The sequence below is a fragment of the Eurosta solidaginis genome, chromosome 2 (genome assembly GCF_040869045.1).
Source record: "Eurosta solidaginis isolate ZX-2024a chromosome 2, ASM4086904v1, whole genome shotgun sequence".
In the NCBI taxonomy this organism is placed as follows: domain Eukaryota; kingdom Metazoa; phylum Arthropoda; class Insecta; order Diptera; family Tephritidae; genus Eurosta; species Eurosta solidaginis.
The window spans coordinates 59434965-59461399 of NC_090320.1; the positions used below are offsets into that span (position 1 = coordinate 59434965).

Consider the following 26435-nt stretch of genomic DNA (forward strand, 5'->3'; position numbering starts at 1 on the left):
AAAAAAATCACGTTAACTTCAATACATACCCATATTCCAATTGTATTGTACGCGAATCATTTCGTGAGTGTCTTAATACCTCTGACGTGAGTATCAACTCACCATTGCTACCGAATGGTGGATTCGTCTCATTCGTCGTCAACTTTTCCTCGAATACTGCATTGAACAAATTTGAAACAATTATGTTTAGTATTGCCTTTCGATATTATTATGCTACTCACGTTTATCCAAACTAATAATAGAACCGATTATTGGATCATTTGCACAAATGGGTTTCAGCTTTTCCAGCTGCTTCCTTCGTCGAACTAACCACCAATCAGCAATGAATATAGCCATTGCTACTATTTTCACGGTAGCACAGAGACCAACATACCTAAGAGGGAACGAAAGCAAGTACAAAGTTAGAATATTTGTAGCTAATGAAGTAAATTGAGGGTGGTGTGGAGTGCTCTGTAGGACGAATATGCCAAAGGCTGCTCGAGAAAATTGAAACGTTTCCTAATAGAGGCACTCATTTTATCTACTCCTATCACCAACTCCACTCTTATACTCAACTTATCCACTTCATCTCCAAATTTAAGCAATAGAAACCACCAAAGTGGGGGAGAAATAGCCATATTGACAAATATCTTCCAACTTCCCAGTATTCACGACAATAGACGTCCTGAAGGGATGGAGCAGGGAAATCGCTGAGCCACATAAAACATGCCACCAACAACACATGGAAAGACCAACAACACGTGCGAATGTCAGAGCTGAATCTATTAAAAAGGCAGACGCAAGCAAGTGGGCCAAGAAAGCTCGCCACTTTATAAAGAACTGGAGCAAGACACTTGAGGACAAGGAAAAGAAGCTTTGCCCACCGAAAAGGTGATGGATAAGGATATTATAAGCAACATTGTTTCCTAGCCAAGAACTGAGAGGATGAGCATGTTACCCGAGAGGATCTCCAAGTGGAACCATTCATTGAAGATAAGCTCAAAATAACTCTGCTTATCACGAAACCTTGGAAGCTCCCGAGACCCTGCTCAGAAATTTTGTTGTAAATGTACAAAAAATGCCGTGAAATAGATGAAAGACAAGAAATCGATGTCATCTCCACCATATATGCCATAACTGAAGTGAGAGACTCAGTCAAGAAGCCGAGACAATGTGCCACCAAGAAACAGCGATATTTTTATGTTACACGCTAGAAGTCCGAAATACTTTTAATTCAATCAGATTGGAAGATTAGCTCGAGGCACGTTCTTCCAAGGTACCGCAGAATCTATTTAATACCTGGAGGGACTCCCTTACTAACGCTTAATCCCTTTTATCATTAATATCGCGTTTGTGGACCAACAAAAGCTTGATATTAAGCTCATCTTTTCGGAACACTTTCGAGGGGCCAGCGGAATTGCTGCGCACACTACAGCAAAGCTCGACCTACTAATGGCAAACATAGATTGCCTATAAAAAAGTGGTAGCATCAACTTCTGATTCTATACTCCTGTATGGGGCGAACGCAAAAGTCGACTTCCACCTGACCCAATTTTTAACTGGGCATGCTTGGTTACTGCCATATAAATCTATAGAGAAACCCTTTTCCCCGGAATTATTGGCGAAAATCAGAAACACTCTACTGCGGTGATATAAAGGGCGTCCGTCCCAGGTTCTTCGAATGTACTAACTTAATTTTACATCGTTAGAGGGCAGAAGCTAATGAGACACTGGGCTACCTTATCCCAAACAATGTCAACAATAACATGATCTGAGTCGAGAAGATTACTGTCCTGTCCACGTGGCACACCTCCGCTACTGAACCAATGACAAACGTGGCGCCAAGTGTGTAAAAGTGCGCTGGCCGTAGGGAGCTAGATTTTAAAGCGTAGACCTTTAAAATAAGAAGGCAGTCGCAGATCTCTTCCACCTTGTAACGTAACAATAGCACGGCCTATTTCGAGGACGACGAGCAGCTACAGTTTAGGTTACCTCTCTTGTTGTCCAAGCTAAGTAAAGGCGCGGCTCGCTGCCTTGTTATTACCTAACTCTCTCCCCACATCCGTGGCTCCAACCGATGAGTGTAGCCTACCGCTGTGCCTTTATGACGCACTTCCCCTCAGCCCACGTATCGGCTCATGTGGGCAATTCGATGCAGTAATGAAGGTGGGGGCCATCGAGAAAGCCAGCAATAGTCTGATTCCTCGCAGTTCTATGCTAAAAATATGAAGTTACGACCAAGCTAAGCCGCCACGAACAGAATTTCTCAAGGCGCAGATTCCAAACCTTCCAATCATCAAAGTCACAAGACATATCCTAAAATACATACTACTTACTTGTATCTGAATTTCTCAATGTCATAGATCAAACAACGGCCACCTTTTTCACCACACGTCGATTTCCATAGCAAACACGTCGAATCGATGAGATTACCAAAAAGTATTGGTGCTGGTATGTAACCGAATAAACGGAATATAACGAATTGCATGCCCAAAGCGAATGAACGTTCCTCCTCCGACACCGATCGCAGTACAATCATTAACAAAGGCATTTGCGTTGATGCCACAATGAAAGTCATGAAAAAGAGTAATATAAGGAATGGATATATAGTGCGACATGGTGTGGCACATGGGCCGGCAGTTGCAACAGGAACAACGGTGACTTCGGCAAAATCTTCATTGGCATTCAACGCTTGAGCTTGGCTACCGCCGGCACCCATATAAATACTGCTCGATATATTCGAGTGAACACCTGTGGGATAGATAAAAGAGAAATCAATTATTATAGCAGAGAGATCTACAGTACACAATTTTTCTGATGACTATGGGTAGAAGGACTATCACTTTCTTGCATCCACCAAATAATAAAGATTTTGTATACATCAGTGGGAATTATACAACTCACGGCTTAAGGCATTTCAAGTTAAAGTGTGAAGGTAGCATAGACAAGTTGTCAATAAGTTAGCCCAATCTCGAAATGCTCTTTAATTAGCCTTAACTTTAATCTGGTTGATGTGTTCTTTAATCATGCACCTTTACTGAGTTTCCCTATTATTTGGTACGCTAGGAGCTTAGGTTGGATGACAGCTACCCAGAATAGGAGGTTGCAACTCGAGGCCCAGCTGCCCAAGAGCTGACTGTAAGTGACCAGTGAAATTCCAAAATCACTACTAACATCCAAGTAAACTTCGAATATGACAGCTAAGGCATAGAAATCCACGAAATTACAGGGATGTCTTGGCAACCAGATTATCTGGAACCTAAAGACATTCGTCGACGACCCTAGACCTCCCTTATGAAATCGAAGCAAACAGAATTATCTTTTTCACAAACCACATTTTAGATGGCAATGTAAAGCCGGAGCAGTAGTGATTCTGACATAACCCTCGCTTCCCGTCACCACTCATTCCTTCGATGGGATTAGAGTGGTTAAGACCCAGGAGTGATGGGCTCAAAAAAGCATCTGAAATGCACGTTGTCTCGCCATACGAAATAGAAAAAGCGGCACACTAACCCTTGTGTGATATTAGTCAAAGGTACAATAGCTCCGCTTTTCGTTTCTTTATCCACAAAAGAATCGGTGGTGGGCAGCGGGAGAGTCAGAGCCCTTGCTAGAGTCCACTCAGGTAAATTGACAAGGTAGAGTCAATGACTACTGTTAGGTAGCTAAGATGAACGATTCATGTGACGTTTTACTCTTCATTTTGAACAGCACGACGAAGTCGGCGTTGTGGTTGTTGTAGTGATAAAGACACTTCTGAAGGTTTTGTGGAGTGTTATCGATGTTGGTTGTCCTTTGGCGGATATAAATCCGGTACGCTCCGGTGACAAGCACCATAAAGATATAAGCCCAGCCATCCCGAAAACGATTGAATATGATCACATTGAACCTTCCAGAATACCTCAACCCCACCATCCATGAGAAGCCTTTCCTGCTAAGGAAACATGATTCGCCACAGATAGGTGAGGTTGAAAATTGGGTTGGAGAAGCTATAAACTGCGCCGGCATCCTCTTGAAAGGCTTTTGTTACACAACCCCTCGAATTGAGTATTTTAGTCGTTTCTTACGACAGGCATACCTGCCGCGAGTATACTCTAAGCCGCCTAACCGGCTGAGGATACGAGGTCGGGTCCCTTAAACGATTTATTCCAACCTCTCTGAGGGATAGGGCATTTATAAGCCAATTATGTTTAGCTCTATCTGCACTTATGTTTAGCTCTATCTCTCCAGGTATGAATTCCAACAATACGCGCATTATGAAACACAGTGCCGTAGCTGAGCGACAATCTATAGAAACGAGTGACAATCCACCACGGCTATCATTAATCGAAGCTAATCTTCCACTTGACTATCACCCTGTTAGACATGTTCTGCCCCTGTACTGGTACGATCTTCTTTGCTCTGCTGTTGATGTTGTCAGCTGTGCAGGATCCATCGCACCATGCTACCGCTCAGCTGTCACCCTGCGACAGCGGAACCTATGTCCCGACCAAGGGCAGCTATTTCATTACAACCCTGTTTAATCCATTAAGTTCCGTTTTGATTGGATATACCGATTAAGCAGGTCAAAGTAATGTGGTAATAACAACAGCTCATCTGTTGTTCAACCGCTGTTGACCATCAGCTGCACAATAACCGCCGATCTTTACTGATGACTAACTGTTGCTCTACTATAACTACTTTATTTACACCCTCACTTGCTCTGCTGTGCCGTTGCATTCTACTTCTTCCATCTGACTAAAAACGGAGTATCCAAAGCAAACAGAAAGTCAGAATAGGATATAAATTCTAATTGAAAAGAGATTCTGAAGTTATCCCACATCTTTTGCCATAGATCATTTAAAACCCAACAACAAATACACATAGTTCACATATTACTCACAAGCACAATTAGTATAATTCGATGTAGACGAGAAGGCTGTACAACCCGCATGACATGGACTAAAATATGTTAAGCCATTATTGCCACAAACAGGTTCCACGTCGCTCGTAAGACATTCACAGCCAAAATTGCATGCCGCTGTAAGATTAACTTGGAATGGTTCGATAACACCATGTTTGGCGCTGCGATAGTATGGCATCGTCGTCCCGGCCATTTTCAAATTATCGCAACCAAGGAAGAATAACATTGCATATAGAGCCAAACAAATAGTATTCGAAATGATAACAAATTGCACAGCACCCTTGGGTTTCAACTGAAAACGCTTCAGTATACAACCGCCTATGAAGATACCAATACATGCGCCGGGCACCGCAATGGATCCAGTAAAGACACTTGCTTGACTTTTGCCTAAACTAAATTGAGTTTCCAAATATTTTGGTAGGAACACAACAAAACCCGATACGATCCATAACTCCATGCAAGCGCCCAAACAAGTGACAATATAAATGGGATTTGATACAAGACGCAGCATCGATTGGGGTATGTCTGAAAAGAGAACAGACTAAGTTTCGCTTTCAAATCTTATTGCAAACTCACCTTTAATATCCTTTCCATAACCCGTGTCTACTTGAGGCTCATCATCTTCTTTCGCATTGACAGCCACTATTTCTTTTTTAACTTTGCCTGTGGCGTCGGTGCCGCGTGGAAGACTATTCGAATTATTAGGTACGGCAGGTTGCATAACAGAACTTTTACGAATTTTCTTCTTTTCACTGGTAAGCACCTAGAAAATAAAGAAAAAGGCAATTAGTCATAGTTTATAAAACAAAAAGGATGTGAGTACAAAGTACTCGCGGAGCTATATGTGCTAGCTTATTTGATTTCGGGAACCCATAGCCGTGTCCGTAACAGTAATAGTGACAGTTATCAGAAAAGTGACTTAACAGGAATCGCAACCATAGTTATAACCGTAACTCCATAAAAAACACGGTAGCTGCAACCAGCATCACAATAATCCTGATCAGAACCCTAACCATCCATAACGATAATCATAACCATACACTGACCCGAACCATAACCATAGTTTTTACCGTCACCAAAATGATAACCGGAACAGCAACAGTAGTTGTAACTATGCCTTATGCAGAGACGTAGACTATGTATCAAACAGCCAAAGGTAAATTGTTTCAACCCACAGCTAGGACAGCGTAGTTCCACCACTGCGAAACCCCTCAACAAAGTTTGGCATGTCCGACTTCTTTTGCTTCTTCTTGTGGCGATAAAGATACCCCCTGAAGATTTTGCGGAGTGTTTTCGACATTGATGGTGTTTTGCCGAATATACATTCGTTACGTCCCGGTAAGAAGTACCCTTAAGTGACTATCTCGAGAACGATTTAATATGTCCACAAAAGTTAGATTCCTTACAACATTTGTGGGCTTATAGAAACAGCGACATTCCTCGATGGACAAGGCAGAAAGGTTTGTGAAAAACTCCGCTAAAACAGAGCTTGCCCTGTTCACTAGGAAATCGAAAATTTCCTACTTGAACCTACTAAAACTCAAATGGTAGCGTACCATTTGGGAAGAACTGGGGACTACCGTCGTGTACCATTCAATACTCAACGATATTAGTTGACAAGGCAAATGAAACAATTAAACGGCTTCAAAGCTGACCTAACGTCTGGCATTTTAGTTGTTGACAGAACTAAGAACACCTTTCGAGAGAGGAATAAGAGGACGGTTTAGAAACTGATAAAACAAATCTGAATCTACACAACCGTCTAGAAAATAGAAGAGAACATGAGCTTTGCTTTACTCTGCAGGACAATCAATCTTATAGGCTTCCTGATTCCGAGCGGAGATCTATGCAGAACAGGTAGATTCATAAAAAAAGCAGAGCAGCTAGATTTCCGCGAGATACTACAGCTGCAGCGATCCTTTGATCAGGTTGGAAGTTGCAGTGTCGAGCGCTGAGGTCCATCTTAATTGTCTCCCTTAGCTGTGTAAATCCATATTGAAGAGATTGAAATATACAGGTGAGGTAGCCAAGAAATCAGAATATAGGGCAGCGAACCTGCTATGGACAAAACCGATATGAATTCTCAATGCCTATTTCGCCATACTTTGCAAAAAGTGAAGACCACGAGGTTCCTACTCGAACTAAACAAACCTGCAGTGGGCATACATAAGGTCTAATCATATGGTATTATATTAAAGCAGTCTTGCGGACGTAAGGGATACCAGTCTTTTGTTGCAACATAACTTCATATGGCATAGTGAATGGTTCCGTTTCGGATTAATAAGGAAATGCTCGGTTGGTCTAATATGTGAAAGTGTGGGTATTTCCATGTCCACTCCCTGAACCTTACCTAACGCCTTCCCTCTTCTCCCTACTTTGTCTGGGTTTGGTACCTCGCGCAAGACCCGGCATCATAATCTGCAGGTTCAGTCTGTTAGTACAATTCAGTACTACTATTTTTCACGCTCAACTGCTTCCATCTCCCGCCTTGCTTTACTTTTTCATTCACTTTTCCTGTTGTTGTTGTAGCGATAAGGTTGCTCCCCGAAGGCTTTGGGGAGTGTTATCGATGTAATGGTCCTTTGCCGGATACAGATCCGGTATGCTCCGGTACCACAGCACCATTAAGGTGCTAGCCCGACCATTTCGGGAACGATTTATGTGGCCACATTAAACCTTCAGTCCATTCCCTCCCACTCCACCCCTAAGTTCTATGAGGAGCTTGGGGTCGCCAAGGCCTCGTCTGTTAGTGAAACAGGATTCGCCGCGGATAGGTGAGGTTGACAATTGGGTTTGGAGAAGCTATATATTGCGCTGACAACCTGAATGGTTGCGCTACACAGCCCCTTGAATCTGGTATTTTAGTCGCCTCTTATGACAGGCATACCTACCGCGAGAATATTCTGACCCCCTAACCCGCTGGCTTATTTACATGGTATTATATTCACTTTTTCTCTCCATCTTTTCTGTCTTCTTACGTCTGCTTATTTTTACATGGTTTATGTAGGTACACTCGCTGTGTCACGAGGTACGCGCAACTGGATTCCCAAAAACCGTAAGTAAGTGTTTTTACACATCAGAAATATAAAAGTTTCCATTAACTCACCTTTGGAAAAGAGAAGAATGGCACAGCAACGATAAGCAATAAAATGCCACATAATAGAAAACCACCCCACCACATGCCAACCCAGCGACGGTCTCCGGGATCTGAAATATAAAATAATAAATCGATTAACATGCATCTTCAAATATAACGATTTTCCAACATACTTATCGATATAATTTGCGACGATAATGAATCCATGTGGAATGACAGCAGGTAAGCACCAAGTAGAAATCCAAGCACCGGTCCAAATGCTGCCATGCTATACATGCATCCTATATACATTGATGAACTTTCTGTCTTCACATGATCATCCACATAGGTTGTGCCCAGCGTAAAGAGTGGACTACCTCCGCAACCAAGCAACAATTGCGCAATAACGAAGAGCAGCACAGGTCCGAACGTAGACAACTTCCCTTCGAGGCAATTATCTTCACGTAGCGTGTGCGCCGCTAAATGTGGATTTGAGAGACCACTCGATAATCTTCCCAAGTCCATATCCTGATCGCGCACCAAAGCACTTCGACATATATTGTCACTTGAGTCATTTAAAATTGCTACACCTGGATTTGGTTCACCCGTGAAGTGGGGCACCATGAAAACCAGCGAACCAATACCCATAATAGCCGCACCTAGAAAGATAAGAAAGTAATTGCAGGCAGTTGCTTAAGCATAAGTGTTGGGGCGTTCCAATACATTCCACTGTATTTTTTTTTACTATAGCAGGCACATTACCGATGGTGAAACGGCTTATCCAAGCCAATAGCGCCCGATTATATGGAACGGCTTAGGGGCTTGCATATACACCGTTCGCCTTATAGGAGGGCGGCGGGATGTCAGTGATAAAAAGATAACGGTGGCCATAGAAAAAGGGTGAGCGCTGCATTCGACCGCTGAGCCCACCTTGCCGGGCAGGTGGTCCTACGACCAAGATGATCTCAAAAACTGGAAATAAAGTAATGATGACCGCAAAAAGAGTATAGCGTTGGAAGAGTTAGGAAGGGAACAATACAGAGAATTTATGAGAACCCTCTCGCAAAGCTGGGCAGAATTAAGAATTGTGTAGCGCTTAAGCGTAGTGGTCAGCCCAACAGACCGTGAAAGCGAACGCTTGACATTGGACCGTAGTGGTCAACCCAACAGACCGTGAAAGCGAACGCTTGACATTGGACCGTGAGACAGTGGAATGAATCAGTTTGAAGGCAACTTATTGACAAAGACTTTGCAACGAGCAATCCTCGATTTTACAACCATATGAGGGGGAGCTTCCAGTGGGAAGAGGCAGCGACAATTCAAGAGGCGAATGTGGGAGAGCAAACAACCCAGTCCCAAGACCAAGAGCAAGCCAGCGGGCATCAATAGGCACTGATTTTTACGATATCAAAGGCCAAGTTTTGGATACCCCTAGCTTGGGACAATACTTGATCGATTTGGCGACGCATTAAGCAGTAAGCTTATCCTTCGGAAGCTAAAAGGTAAAGCCTTGCAATTCGACCCAACTGGTAGATCTTTCCTCCAGGCAACGTAGGTTTAGATCTGGTATTTATGTGTGAAATAAAAGTTTCCTGATTTGGGCCGTAGTATTTTTCCCAGCCAGGGGGTTTCCCAAGCCACTATAGTATAACTTCGAATTTGTTGGAAGGCGCTTGCCTGAAAACATTCAGTGTGCTTCTATGAGTCCTAACATCTTGCCCAAAGTGCTGCATTATTTCCTTCCCCTCAATACACCTGCAAGTTCTGCACGATGGCCATCCAAGCGGCCGTTTCATATGACAATCGGTACTACGTACCGGAGTGACTAGGGCTCTTTTCCCGAACAAGGGATCTAGCCATCAGCGGATGTGGATATTACGCTATAAAATCGTCTTTACAGCGCGAAGTTTTGATTTTCAACCAGAACTCGACATTTTCCATTAGCCTTGGGCGTAGCTTCACAGAAGAAGGCGCCGAATTGTAGTTAATCCCACTAAAAAAATCGGCTCAAGCGGCCTCTTGCCCTATACAAGTTAATAAGTGTCTACTAGATTTTGTAACCATCAGGTGCTATTTTCACACAGCGATAAACGCACTTCCCGTTTCGCGAATGTGATCGTTGTAGATAGTTCTTTGCCAGATATAGATCTGGTACGACCCACAGCAAGCAGCTTAAGGTACTAGCCCCACAATCAGGAAAAGGATTCGATAGGACCTAGCATAATTGCTGCCTAGAGATCTGCTGGAACCTTGACCTGGCGAGCACAGGACACAAACACAGAACGTGCTCAACCATTTCTTCCTGCAGTTCGCCTTTCCTACACCAGGTGGGATCATATAGAAAACTAGCTATTGTGCTTAAGGCTCTTCGAGTTCCTCTTGTTACTTCGGTTTTTAGTGCCGATTAAATTTTATGAAAAGTTATTCAAGGTTCGATTCGAGCTCAAGGCCAGAACAATAATTTTTTCTAATAATAATTATTGTTATTTTTTAATTTTTTTAAATTTGAAAAATTGTATTTTATAGCTAAATGGTTAGCGCAGCATGCCTAAAGCGTACTGATGATGAAGGCTTAGCACCCTTCGAAATGGATCTGCGCAGTTACGGCAGGTTTTCTGAAAAATTTTCTACTTACTATTCCAAAAACAAAATACAATTTTTTAAATTTAGAAAAATTAAAAAATAACAATAATTATCATTAGAAATAAATTATTATTCTGGCCTTGAGCTCTAATCGAACCTTGAATCATTTAACAATAGGCCGATAAAAACAAAAACAATTTTATGAAAAGGTTCTTTTTCACTGAGAGATTTCCTGCCTTTATAACCAATGCAGTTCCCCTCTTCAACAAGTTTATACAACTCGTTAACCCTCGGCTGTTGTAGCTGAAGTAATTGCGAAAACTCTCCCCAAAGATTGAGGTGAGGAGCAACTAATTTGTTTGAACCCCGTCCTTTCATCTCATCGTCGGTTTTATAATTCGGGTTTAAAACTTGGATATTGAAAATTTGACCAAGTCCACCTTGTCTATATTTATTTGGAAAATTAGCTCCCTCCTGCGCCACAACTCCTTTCTCTCCATTTTCTTCTCTGTATGCCGTACTTAGTTTTTGGTCCAGGTTTTCTATTTAACCTTTTTCCCCTACGTTTATTTTTTCTTTCGTTCTCTCCCTTTTCCTATTTCTGTTTACCTCCATATATATTTTCCTATTTTCTTCCCCCCCCCCCCCCCCCTTTTTTCGCTCTCTATTCTTTAGTTACCCTTCCTTCTTCATTTTGTCTCTCCTTTCCTTTCTTCACATTCTTTATCTCCCTTTCTCTTCCTTTCCATATCCTCCTTACTTATTCTCTTTATCTTGCCTTTATTTTTTCCATTCCCTTCTCTCCGTGTCCCCACCTTCCTCGCCGTCACCCAGGGCCTACATATATTCAAATATCATTAATCAAAGAAATACTTACGGTTTGTACTCTAAAATAGTAACGGCCTTTGTTTTAAAATTGTTTTGCGAATAGAAAAGTTTGAAAGCTTCGCGAGCTTTCGATACACGATCATCTCGCATGAAAGCGATGCTCTCATCTATAACAGTCTCGAGAACTCGAACCCCTCCTGAGCACCTAATATCTAGACTAGGAGTTAGGACGAATCGAAACTTTTATCATACCTAACAGTCTGGCGCCGTCCACTCTTTCAAAACTTTATAGATATAACCTTTTTTCCACCCATGACCATACAAACGTTTCTCATAAAGGTCGAATGAGAACATTGGACACTCATAAATGACACTCATAAACTCTTTAGTACCCATTCATGAAATTGTGTACTCACCAATTCCAATCCACACCGGTATATGACGTCGACTTCCCAGATAACTCACAAATATAACAGTTATCACATTTCCAATTTCATAACTGGAGGCTATCAAACCCGAATAACTAGATGGTATCTCAAAACGTTTCTCAATTGTTGTAATAACGGAATTTATATAGCCGGAACTTAATGCCTGTTGTAGCGTAACCAAAATAGACAACAACAATACAAATACTTTGATGCGAGCTAATTTTTGTATACGAGGCGGACGATAATTAAGTATACCACAATCACGTGAATTCAAATCATCATCATCATCATATTCGGAATCGTATAGCATTGTCGGTGCATTATTATTGACAGCCGCTGCGGCACCAAGAGATGATGTAGCACCACCCGCTGCTATTATTGCTGATGGTTGACGACTGTGACATTTAGCTAAATTTTCATTGCAACAACCGTTAGTATTGCATGACTGCTGTTGTTGTTGTTGTTGGTTGTTGCTATGTGTGTGGTGCTGATGATGATAAGTATTGTGTTGATGTTGTAGTTGTTGATGATAATGATTGTTGTGACAATTGGAGGTGGCACGCGACGCCGAAGTATTGGCGTTCATATTATTGGCGCCTGGCAAGGCGCACGCATTACAACTGACAAATTCCCCCAAATTGTGCTGGGAGTCGTGTGTAGGCGCATCGCAGCTGCTATCATCGCCGCTTGTATTTGTGTCCGAGTAGAGGCCCGTCATCTGGTACATGGACTCCTGACGCCTGCAAACCAACAGAAAAATAAATCCACCAATTAAATTCATGTGTGAATATTCAGTTTGTGTGTTTAGGTGTGCGGAAGCTTGTTTTTGTAATTGTTAGTTTTGTAATAAAAAACGATACTCATATTTCCTTTGGGCTCGACAATCCATTACAATTTTAGGGTATGGATTTTAGTACTTTTGCAGGACCTTTTAAACAAATCTAAATAGTATTTGGTTTCTTTTCCAAAAAAAACTTACATAAACAATTTCAAAACTTCAAAATAGTATTTACAATTATTCGAAAATAAAAAGTTTGGGAAGTGCCAAGGTTGCAATAAAGAGGCATAAAATCCCAAACGTATAGAGTTTGACTCAAACCTGATGAAGTGCAGTTGTACTTACACAAAATCCTCAAACTCACCACATAACAACGAAGTCACGTAAGCCGCAATCAGTTATTTACTTAAATTTTCATTTATCCTTTTCCTTCCACTTTGTCCTTGTCTTTTACAGTCTTATTTGTATGTTTACAGGGCCGCATCTGCGAAAGGGAGCAGCGACCAACAATGTGTCCTTAATTCGAGTTTTCATACGACCACGGCAAGTGTCAGATCTAGAAGCAACAAGTGGCATTGTTCCTAGAAAGTCCTAGTACATGCCATGAGGACTGACTTATAACATAAGGCCCTAGGGTTTTTCAGTTTGGTCGTTGTTCAAACTTTTAGTAACACTGTCGACTCAGCCAGTCTATGTGAGATCCTCACCGACTAGGCAGTTCAAAGTTATCTAACCTAAGGCAGTAATTTACAAATGGCTGTGCGTATGGCGTCTGAGTGGGTTATTGGTTACAGTTTATCTCTTGAAGAGAGAATATAGAAAAGTTAGGCCGATTTTCATGAGTATAAGTAGCTGCAGGAGCTGGTTGCAAGAGAAAAAACGGCAGGCGACGGCAGATCGTGGCAAATTCTGAAATGCTCAAGTGAAATAGGATACTCTTCCCCTCAATCATAAGTAGCACCAGAGTTGCTAAGCCCGATCACACGCGACGGAAATATGTTTGGCCACCCGACTATAAGGAAGTGAGAATGACAATGCCTTACCATTATTGGGGTACTTAAGTGTGTTAGAAATATTCTTGAACTGCAGCATGCAAATGAGAAATAAATAGATATTTCCACATCAACACGTTGACTGATAACCCCACTCAGGGGTTATGGGTGACGGCAGCAGTAGCCAAAACGGCGTTTAAGTTGACTGGCGAGTAACTCTGTCGCGGTTTAATCGGATGTCTGACTATTGTCACAGAGAGACGATAGGGATAAAAATAGATTAAAAAGGGTTACACAGAAAAAACAAAACAAACCAAGGCGAATCTATACCAGTTGGTGGCAAAGCGAATTCAACTAATTCGCCGTTCAGAAGAATGCCAAGTCAAAAGAAAATTTTCATTGATTTCGATTAACTGCCATATTGTAGTACCAGGCGTTGTATGGAAAATAATCAAGAAGAAGCAAACAGCTGTTGGGATAACAACACCTGGTACTGAATTCGCCTTGATGGAAAATTATCAAGAAGAAGTAATCAGCTGTTGGGATAAAAACACCTGGTAACAAATTCGCCTTGGACAAAACATTGCGCTGACACGTGATGTCTCCTTATGACACCAGAACATCATTATGAAATAATGGAGAGAAATGAAATGCTGAATAAACAATTTCTGTTAAGCTACTAGAAAACTTGGCATCCCAACAGAAAACTGATTCATGCAATCCCGCCTCCAGGGAATATAAGCAGACGTCTCCGTAAGCACAATTAAGTGAGCTGGTATTCATGAATTCAGTCGCTTCAATTAAAAGTGCACACAAATGCCTTCAGCCTCATTCATACCAAACTCCGTTGTAATAGAGAAAAACAGACTTCCCATGCAGACGCATCTCACTCTGGCACAACTTCGATCTGAATATTGTAATAGGTAAACTCTTAGCTGTCCAGAATCAACCCGTCATATGCAACATATGTGTTTATATCTTAAAAGTTGAGAGTTGAATCAAACAACGTGTTCAGTTAATTTTGTAGGATTTCGGCGACCTCCGCAGTAGAAACTCCAACATATAGCTTATTCTTATGACGAGTAGAATTCGGAGATGTGCACCGTGGTACCATCAGCCATGTTCGAGTGTCGATTCTTCTATCGTGAATCTTCTCCAGGATCTGGAGAATCGTGAAGATATTGTCGATGGTAAATTTACCAGGTCTGAAGCCGCACTGATAAGGTCCAATCAGTTCATTGATTTTAGGCTTCAGTCTTTCTCACAGTACCCTAGATAGAACCTTATACTCGATATTACGCAGGCTTATTCCATTGTCATTGGCGAGGTTTGCGGGATCGCCTTTCTTGTAGAGTGCAGATCAGACTGCAATTCCAATCTGGAGTTATGCGCTCCTCCTCAATGTTGAAAAGGTGTGTTCGCCCACAAATTTTACGACTGAGTGTAACTGGGTGGAATCGAATGGGCTTTGATAACATTCGAGCGTTTCTGAAATAATCAGGTTGAAGAGCTGAGTTGATTTAGCCATGTCCGTCTGTCCGTCTGTCCGTCTGTCTCTTTGTATGCAAACTAGTCCCTCAATTTTTGAGATATCTTGATAAAATTTGGTGAGCGGGTGTACTTGGGTGTCCGATTAGACATTTGTCGGAACCGACCGGATCGGACCACTATAGCATATATCCTCCATACAACCGATTTTTCAGAAAAAGAGGATTTTTGTAATATCTTACCCAATTTAACAGATTGAAGCTTCAAACTTCACCATATACTTTCGTATATTGCACGTATTGTTGCCTGAAAAAATTGATGAGATCGGTCGTATATATAGTATATATCCCCCACAACCGATTGTTCAGATAAGGAACTTTTCGTAATTACTGCCCTATTTTAAGAGCTAGAGGCTTCAAATTTCAACGAATGCTTACGTATATAGCGTATATTGTTGTCTGAAAAAATCATAAAGTTCGGTGGTATATATAGTATATATATGGTGGTATATATAGTATATATATATAGTACATATATATATATATTTTCGCAAATTTTAGCCCCATTTTAACAGCTAGAAGCTTCAAATTTCACCGAATACTTACGTATATAGCATATATTGTTGTCTGAAAAAATCATAGAGATCGGTTGTATATATAGTATATATCTCATACAACCGATTGTTCAGATAAGAAACTTTTCGCAATTTCTACCCCATTTTAACAGGTATAAGCTTCAAATTTCACCGATTGCTTACATATATAGCATATATTGTTGTCTGCAAAAATCATAAAGATCGGTTGTATATATAGTATATATCTCATACGACCGATTGTTCAGATAAGAAACTTTTCGCAATTTCTACCCCATTTTAACAGCTATAAGCTTCAAATTTCACCGATTGCTTACGTATATAGCATATATTGTTGTCTGAAAAAATCATAGAGATCGGTTGTATATATAGTATATATCTCATACAACCGATTGTTCAGATAAGAAACTTTTCGCAATTTCTACCCCATTTTAACAGCTATAAGCTTCACATTTCACCGATTGCTTACGTATATAGCATATATTGTTGTCTGAAAAAATCATAGAGATCGGTTGTATATATAGTATATATCTCATACAACCGATTGTTCAGATAAGAAACTTTTCGCAATTTCTACCCCATTTTAACAGCTATAAGCTTCAAATTTCACCGATTGCTTACGTATATAGCATATATTGTTGTCTGAAAAAATCATAGAGATCGGTTGTATATATAGTATATATCTCATACAACCGATTGTTCAGATAAGAAACTTTGCGCAATTTCTGCCCCGTTTTAACAGCTGCAAGCTTCAAATTTCACCGATTGCTTACGTATATAGCATATATTGTTGTCTGAAAAAATCATAGAGATCGGTGGTATATATATTATATACTTCATATAAACGGTCGTTTTTGCCCCTTTTTACGGCTAGAAGCTTCAAAATTCATCAAATTTCATCAAATAGTTACGTTTACGTCATATATTTTTGAAAGACGTGATTCGTACTCATAGTTTTAACATGCAGACCACAAAAAACGTGAAGCTTTGGATCCTCACACAGATTACCTACCTATTTTTTATTTTATATTTATCTTAAAAATCGTTTAGATATGTTCAAATTTCACCAAATGCTTACGTGTATAGCATATATTGTTGTCTGAGAAAATCATAGATACCGGTGGTATATATAGTATATATCTCATACAACCGATTGTTCAGATAAGAAACTTTGCGCAATTTCTTCCCCATTTCAACAGCTAGAAGCTTCAAATTTCACCAAATGCTTACGTGTATGGCATATATTGTTGTCTGAAAAAATCATTGAGATCGGTGGTATATATAGTATATATCTCATACAACCGATTGTTCAGATAAGAAACTGTGCGCAATTTCTGCCCCTTTTTAACAGCTAGACGCTTCAAATTTCACCATATGCTTACGTATATAGCATATATTGTTGTCTGAAAAAATCATAGAGATCGGTGGTATATATATTATATACCCCATAAAACTCTAATTTTTGCACCCTTTTTACGGCTAGAAGCTTCAAAATTCATCAAATTTCATCAAATAGTTACGTTTACGTCATATATTGTTGAAATACGTGATTCGTAGTCATAGTTTTTACACGAAGACCACAAAAAACCTGAAACTTTGGATCCTCACACAGAGTACCTACCTGTTTTTTATTTTATATTTATCTTAAAAATCGTTAAGGTATGTAGATCTGTTCACTATATATTTCTTATCTTATACATCCGATTATTCGGAGATTACGAGCGGGATAAGATTATTGTTCAGCCCCATTCATGAAAGGTATGAAGTCTTCGGCACAGCCGAAGACAGTCCCGTTCTTACTTGTTTTTAGTTCAAATGGGTGAAAAGCTTCTGAACTCGTACATATATGGGATCTTTCCCTCGAGTCGATTTTCTACTTCCGTGGAGCTAGAGCCTTCAAATTTGCTTTAAATTACTTAACTTCAAAAATGTTATCCGCTAATTTTACTAATTCATTAATATTATTAGAACTTGAACTAGCTAAAATCATGCTCAAATTTTTAGGAAGTTTACGCATCCAAATTTTCGTTAAAATATTTTCACTAAAATTTGATCCGGCTAATATAATTAATGAACGATAAAATTCTGATGGTTTACGATCATCCATCTCAGAATCATTTAAAATTTTATCAGGTTTCGAATTTTCACTAAGTGAATGTCTTTCTATCAACACTTTTTTAAGTTCAGTAAATTTATTATTAATGGGGGGATTTTGGATAAAATACAAAATAGTTATTATCACTTCCTGCGGAAGTGGTGTAATGATGTGTTCGTATTTAGCGTTTTCTTGTGTAATGTTTTTAGTACTAAATTGTGTTTCGGCATGAATAAACCATGCTTCCGGACAATTAGTCCAAAATTGTGGTAGTTTTACGGAAACTGCCAAAATTTCATTTTGAGTAATATTTGTATATGGATTTGTAATTTGTTGTTGAGAAGTATCATTTGATAAATCTATCAAAGAGTTATTTAAATTATTAGTAAGTGTAAATGTTTGTGTATTATGTTGTGGTGAACGAAACATTTTGAATTAAATAAAAAAAGAGTTCACTAACAAAACAGTAAAATAAACTAGTAATTCTATAAAAAAGGAGTTTACAATAATAATAATAATATTTATATTTTAATATACATACATAAAAAATATTATTATTCAAATACTTGCGAATATTTACTTATTTATGCAATGGCTTTTGATGATGTCTTCAAATTAATGGCTTTATAAGATTTAGAAAGTTTGCAATGGCTTTGAAAGATTTGCAATGGCTTTGTAAGAGTTTTCGCTCAGTTGTTGCATAATCCACTTTTTAACTGTTGCAGACGTAGAATGTTTAGTACATGTGGGAAAGGGCAAAGTAATTTCGATCACAGTGAACGTGTTCGTATAAGCAAAAAAAAAAAATGTGCCTTGATATTTGAACGTTGGCCCAATTAGAAATTGGCTAATGTAGCGCTTATTGATTTGCTATATGTAATAAAGTTAGAAGAAATGGGCGGTGTTACATAATCAACACTTTGCGCACTTAGCGCATTCAATCAAATAAATGGAGAAATAATGTTTTTCTAAATCACGCCTCAAAACGCAGCTTACAGTTGTCTTGCAATCCTGGTCAGCAAGATGATTTTTAAGATAATACGTCGATACACAAAAGTTTGTTATAGTTATTGCAATCACTGTAACAGGAATCAGTTGATGCAAATCAGCATTATACTTCGGCTAAAATACAAATTTCACACTAATGCTGCATATGTTGTCGATTTATTCACAAATTCTTTTTCCTCATTCATCACTGATGTTTTTGGAACTATGTTTCTTAGGCAATGTTCAAATGTTGTGGGCCACACTGAATCGAAGCAATTATTAATAAATTGCTGCTTGTGTTGTTGGTAATATTGTGTTGGCGCTTACGGGCTTTTTGTAACTCATCAACAGTTTTATCAATTCGGTATATAGATTTAAGGTAGGATCGCCAATTGTAGTTATTGAAACCACGTTTTTATTTTATAGCAAATCTTTAAATTATATTTTTTAAAACGCCTAAAAGTATACGTCTTAAAATATTGATAATACATTTAAAAATTAAAAAGTTCAAAGTAACTAAAATACAAAGTTAAATAAAGATTATAGGAACCCTACAGTGGCAACCTTGTGAAACATTCTGAGTGGCAACACCTAGGTAGAAAGTCTTAGAATGTGATACATTATCTCTGTGCCAAATATCATTTAAATAGGTTGAGCCGTCCCCGAGATCGTTCGGCTATAGAAATATAGAAGAATTGCTCGTTTAAAGTTATAAGATATTATATTTTTTAATAACAAAAATACGTTTTTTTTTAACTTTTGTTTTGCCATTTGGCGGTAAGGTATCGTTAAAAAGTAAGAAGTATTTTTCACATTACTAAAATGACGGCACGGCTGTAGGTTCGCCAAATATACGACTTGCCAAAATGTTGGCCGATGAGAATTAATTTAAATTTTTTCCAATTTTTTTATTTAATTTTTAACGTCCTACAGGTGCCCGAATCACCATTGAAGTACATGTTTATGTTGGGACGAGATATATTTGAAGGGTCTTAAACTTCAAAATCTATGATTTCGTCCTCATAAGATGAATTAATATTTTTGCTACACTCAGATATTTTTTGTGTTCATTAATTTTAAGAGATCATTGTTTATTTCAAAGTCGTGACAGCATTTATTCAGCCGTTTAAGACCACTTCTTATTGTCAGAAGCGAATTCAACATAACTAAACTCATTTTGTTTCTGTGTTTTCTTTTAATCAAACTCAAGGCCGCGGTACAATGACATTTTTCATATGGATGCGTTTAACACAAGCTTATGCATTCCAATAACGTCGCCACAATCAACCGAGATGTTGCGTTTGTAAATATGAAGAAACTTCAGACTTGGCAATTGAAGTTTATTACGCCTTGCCTACTCACATACAAAATTTCTGTTGTAAACATTCTCCCTATACAACAAAAATACTTGCTAACATATTTTTTGTCGTATTCGATTGTTATGCTGCAGTTTGTAATTGCGAAAAATGTTAGAAAATTTACCAACCAGTTGGAAAAATAATTTCACTTGCAGGGTGTGCCAACACCCTTAGCCAAAGCAAATGTCAAATTCTTCTTCTTATGATTTGCTTGGAACAAAATTGGGGAGTTAGCTATTTTTCAATATCAGATGGCGCCAGTGGCGCTCATTCTACCATTCTCCATAAAAATAAGTGCAATCTACTCATAATGCATAATGCATAAGCATGTGTTAAACTCATCTTTATGAAAAACTGCTTATGTGTCGGAGCTGTCATCTTTGAAAATGTTCTTGCAACTTAAGCATTACTTAGTGGCAGCACAAAATCGACAAGCTTTTGGAATTATACTGTTTAACATTAAACCAAAAACTTAATGTTGAAGCCACATTTTTCCAATTTTGGAGATAGATATTTTCCAATGCATTTGTAATCTCGTTATTTCATCAGTGCCAGGCCGGACGAGAGGGGAGAGGGAATGGGGGGATTCCCCCGGTCCCAGATTCTCTACGGCCGTGATCAGTGCTATACTTGTTTTTTTATTTTCATTTTTGAAATACGAAAACCTTTGAGGATTTACAATTCTCAATATGTTTTCAACCGAGAAGAAATTTATTTTGCTAAACATTTCTATATCGTGCGGCAAGCGTTGTCTTAATTGCTCCATTAATTTAATTATGATGTCGCGACAAATATTACGTATCTTCATTTCAAGAATTCGTCTATACATTTAAAGGTTCGAAACTCTAAGAAGGTGACACTATGCTGTTGCACAAGCTGGAAAGCAAATATACAACCTCATGACACAGTTTATCGATTAAAGTTTTTGTTATCAGTAGAGTACCGAGTTGCCACATTATACATAACGAAAAAAATAAAATAAAACTTCCCTACAAGAATACTGACTATCATATGACTATCATCTGATTGTCAGCAATGTCAACCTAACGATCAGCGCCTCATACAAACTTTCTATCACAAACTTAAGGGGACTTGCGCAAATGTGATGTAAACAACTGTGTACGTGTGAGTTTTTGTCTCCTTCTTATACACCAACATGGCCTATTGATTAAGTATATAGCCGTACTGCTCTCTCTCATTCCTTTTCCTGGATCAGTGCTGACACTCTAACTATCAAAAAGTGTCATAAATGATAGTTTACTGTAGATATCAGGTTTGACTGTTATACTATCATAAATGACCATTATTATATTCCGCCAAAAATGAAACAATGCTTTTTGCTTTTTATTTACTTTATTTCATTACGTTTTTAATTTTGTACGTGATAAAAGCATACGTGTTTCTTATTTGTTTAAAATAAATAGTTTTATAAGAATTCGAGTTCAGATTGTTCAATTTAAATTCAGAAAATAACAAAACAAAAGAAGAGCGCTTTCCTCATGCGGAAACACATTTAAAAACAAGTAAGGAAGGCTAAGTTCGGGTATAACCGAACATTACATACTCAGTTGAGAGCTATGGAGACAAAATAAGGAAAATGAACCTGGGTAACCCTGGTATGTGGTTGTATGACATGTGTATCAAATGAAAGGTATTAAAGAGTATTTTAAGAGAGAGTAGGCCATAGTTCTGTGTATGGACGCCATTTAGGGATATCGCCATAAAGGTGGACCAAGGGACACTCTAGAATGTTTGTACGATATGGGTATCAAACGAAGGGTGTTACTGAGCATTTTAAGAGGGAGTGGGCATGAGGTCTATAGGTGGACGCCTTTTCGAGATATCGTCATTACGGTGGGCCAGGGATGACTCTAGAATGTGTTTGTACGATATGGGCATCAAACGAAAGGTGTTACTGAGCATTTTAAGAGGGAGTGGGCATTAGGTCTATAGGTGGACGCCCTTTCGAGATATCGCCATTAGGGTGGGCCAGGGGTGACTCTAGAATGTTTGTACGATATGGGTATCAAACGAAAGGTGTTACTGAGCATTTTAAGAGGGAGTGGGCATTAGGTGTATAGGTGGACGCCTTTTCGAGATATCGCCATTAGGGTGGGCCAGGGTGACTCTAGAATGTGTTTGTACGATATGGGTATCAAACGAAAGGTGTTACTGAGCATTTTAAGAGGGAGTGGACATTAGGTCTATGGGTGGACGCCTTTTCGAGATATCACCATTAGGGCGGGCCAGGGGTGACTCTAGAATGTTTGTACGATATGGGTATCAAACGAAAGGTGTTACTGAGCATTTTAAGAGGGAGTGGGCATTAGGTCTATAGGTGGACGCCTTTTCGAGATATCGCCATTAGGGTGGGACAGGGGTGACTCTAGTATGTGTTTGTACGATATGGATATCAAATTAAAGGTATTAATGAGGGTTTTAAAAGCGAGTGGCCCTTATATGTATATGTGAAGGCGTTCTCGCGATATCGACCAAATTTTGACCAGGTGATCCAGAAATACATCTGTCGGGTACTGTTAATTTATTTATATATGCAATACCACTAACAGTATTCCTGCCAAGAGTCCAAGGGCTGTTGATTTCGCCTTGTAGAACTTTTTCATTTTCTTCTACTTAATATGGTAGGTGTCACACCCATTTTACAAAGTTTTTTCCAAAGTTATATTTTGCGTCAATAAACCAATCCAGTTACCATGTTTCATCCCTTTTTTCGTATTTGGTATAGAATTATGGCATTTTTTTAATTTTTCGTAATTTTCGATATCGATAAAGTGGGCGTGGTTATGGCCGGATTTCGGCCATTTTTTATACCAAGATAAGGTGAGTTCAGATAAGTACGTGGGCTAAGTTTAGTAAAGATATATTGGTTTTTGCTCAAGTTATTGTGTTAACGGCCGAGCGGAAGGACAGACGGTGGACTGTGTATAAAAACTGGGCGTGGCTTCCACCGATTTCGCCCATTTTCACAGAGAACAGTTAACGTCATAGAATCTATGCTCCTACCAAATTTCAAAAGGATTGGTAAATTTTTGTTCGACTTATGGCATTAAAAGTATTCTAGACACACTAAATGAAAATGGGCGGAGCCACGCCCATTTTGAAATTTTCTTTTATTTTTGTATTTTGTTGCATCATATCATTACTGGAGTTGAATTTTGACTTAATTTACTTATATACAGTAAAGATATTAAATTTTTTGTTAAAATTTGAATTTAAAAAAAAATTTTTTTAAAAAGTGGGCGTGTTCTTCATCCAATTTTGCTAATTTTTATTTAGCACATATATAGTAATAGTAGTAACGTTCCTGCCAAATTTCATCATGATATCTTCAACGACTGCCAAATTACAGCTTGCAAAACTTTTAAATTACCTTCTTGTAAAAGTGGGCGGTGCCACGCCCATTGTCCAAAATCTTACTAATTTTCTATTCTGAGTCATAAGGTCAACCCATCTACCAAGTTTCATCGCTTTAACCTCCTTTGGCAATGAATTATCGCATTTTTTCGGTTTTTCGAAATTTTCGATATCGAAAAAGTGGGCGTGATTATAGTCCGATATCGTTCATTTTAAATAGCGATCTGAGATGAGTGCTCAGGAACCTACATACCAAATTTCATCAAGATACCTCAAAATTTACTCAAGTTATCGTGTTAACGGACGGACGGACGGACGGACGGACGGACGGACATGGCTCAATCAAATTTTTTCTGGATCCTGATTATTTTGATATATGGAAGTCTATATCTATCTCGATTCCTTTATATATGTACAACCAACCGTTATCCAATCAAACTTAATATACTCTGTGAGCTCTGCTCAACTGAGTATAATGAATCACCAGTTACCACTATTATTTTCGCGTATCAATTTTTTGAGTGCACCCCACACATTCCGACAGCTTTTGGTATTTTTTAATATTATTTTCGATTTTTTTCCTTAGCATGGAGCTTTGAAATGCTCTCTTTTTCATTTTTTAAACTTATTTTTATATGGTTTTCGTCGGTTGAAAATGGCGGAATTTAAAAAATAACAAAACAACCGTGATAATCATTTGATTGTCATATGACAGTCAGTAGTGAGAACATGATTAAATCGGATAAACTGTTCTCGCATACATAAAATTCCGTTGAGAATTATGTATCTGTCTCACATGCATAATGGTATCTTCTGTATGTTATTTTGTTCTGTACCAGGTGTCCGAAGCTTTCCCAGTTTGAGTCTTTTTTCATGATTATAGGCTGTCGTTGGGTACATGCGGACATGCGTGCGCGAACAAAGGAACATATGTACATAAATTTGAGTATCAATGTTTACGTCATCGCAGGATCAGCATTGTCAATTACAAGTGTGAGTGCATTAGTAAAACAATCAGCGTTTCTTGTAGGGTTCGAAACACATAAAACACATTAACAATTTCACAATACGTATTGCCGAAATACATTTGGAACCAAAAAGAGGCAAACATTTTAAAGAGGGCCAAACAAAGAGTTACGAGCTAAACCGGAATTTTTGGAGCTAAACGCAAAAAAAAGGGCTAGATCTGGCTCCAAAAGCACCAAAATGGCAACACTGCATAACACACGCGAATACTTTTGCTCTGGTTCATTAGTCAATATGAAAACAGTGATTACAGCTGCTCATTGCCTGCTTTATATCCTTCTAGCAAGTACCCGGCCGCAAAAAGTAAATTTATTGAGTTTCTGCTATTCGGGTATAGTTTAAAAGAAGAGATACATATACACATGTCATGAATTTTTTCCGCTACGAAGGTAATAGCGTAATACCCTCTCTCGTATGAAATGCAAACACTTTTAAATTCGTTAACGTTATAAACGGTTTATTAATGAACAACTTTGAAAGAAAACAAAACGCAAAAAGTAACAATTCAAATAACATTAGGTACTTAAGTAAATCGCCTGCTGAGTCTAATATCACTCTATTTCTATTAGCCAAATTAAAATATGCGCGTGAGGTAAACCTCGCCTTTGCCATTCAACAGTAAACATAAGGCATCTAACTTTTCCAAAAATATGTATCTTGTTTTGTAATTAAACTCATGACTTGGTGTTGTTTGATATGGAATGCTTTTGACACAATATCATGGCGCTCAATTGGTCGTTGATTAGGAAACAATGCGTTGCTGATTTCAGTCCACTCTGGATTGCATGTGAACGTTATAAATAAGTCAGGCCTTCCATAATGACGGACATATAAGAGGGTGTCTTGTGTACGTTCATGCAAATATCGAGGCGATCTAGTAAATGAAGACAGTAAAATTACTAACTGGCCAATATTTTCGGGATTGCAATCCTCGTTAAGAGCATCCCTTACTTATGTATATAACTATTTCCACGCAACCTCTTTTGGTGTGCTCTTATAAAATTGAACCTTTTGGTCAGCAGTTTACCAGCCATGTCCACACAGTATCGGTTAAAGAGATATCCATATCTATGAAGCGCATTAAAGCTATTATCTCTAATCATAATTTTATAGGTTTGTATAAAATTGCATACATAAAACTGTTTTTCATGGGTTAGGTGCCCCACTGCTTGGAGAAGTTTGCGGTATATTTATGCTGTAACCGTCCTCACCATTTAAAAATATAATAGGGTATTGCAAGGGGTCATATGAACGATGAATTTCTGACATAGCATTTTCGTCAACTATCATTATATCGACCACGGTGTTCATTAACACGGCGTTTGTCGGCATTGATTACAACCCCATAGTTATTCGAATTAGATGGCGTACGCTCCATAGAAGTCATAAAACTTCGAACACGCACATTATTTTCAAGCGGAATTTCTTGAAAAGTATCTCTTTGTAGAGTTGGTTCAGCATTTTGGCGCAACGAAAACTGCTCCCATTGGGATGAAATATATATTTGTAAAAATTTTGGAACCATGTTGGGCGGTGGTAATAAACTTCCAATAATATGGTACACTTGTCCATGTATTTTGAAAGTTGGCATGAAATTACCTTATCTAATTTCATTACCGCCATGTCATAGCTAAACAACCATTGTATTTTCTTATATTTTGTTTAAAATGACTGGACGACGTATACTCTCCTCTAAGCAGCGCTTTGATTGCTGGCGCAGGCTCACCGATATCACTTAATTTGACATGACTCTTACTACAGCACATACCTGTTGTTCAATGCTCGAAACCTTTCATTTTAACTCTACCCTTTGTTCCAAAAAACATCATACTTCGCTAATAAATATCAGAACTCAAAATATGGTAAAAGGAGGAATGTATCCTAAAAATAAAGCGCTTTAGTCTGTTAAAATGGGAAAAATAAAAAGCGCAGTGTTTATTAGCGCCA

At 38.7% G+C, this 26435-nt stretch overlaps 1 protein-coding gene across 9 annotated transcripts in view; it reads right to left on the minus strand.

Moving 5' to 3' along the window:
- Oatp30B (Organic anion transporting polypeptide 30B) overlaps positions 1–26435 on the minus strand; it is a 171069-nt gene that overhangs the window by 15071 nt on the left and 129563 nt on the right. For all 9 annotated transcript variants that reach the window (XM_067765521.1, XM_067765522.1, XM_067765519.1 and 6 more), the window contains 8 exons: positions 11786–12537; positions 8153–8617; positions 7989–8089; positions 5459–5645; positions 4862–5407; positions 2316–2730; positions 222–373; positions 30–156 (listed from right to left, as the gene is read on the minus strand). In XM_067765521.1, the coding sequence (XP_067621622.1) occupies positions 30–156; positions 222–373; positions 2316–2730; positions 4862–5407; positions 5459–5645; positions 7989–8089; positions 8153–8617; positions 11786–12537 (2745 nt within the window). The remainder of the gene's footprint in view (positions 1–29; positions 157–221; positions 374–2315; positions 2731–4861; positions 5408–5458; positions 5646–7988; positions 8090–8152; positions 8618–11785; positions 12538–26435) is intronic.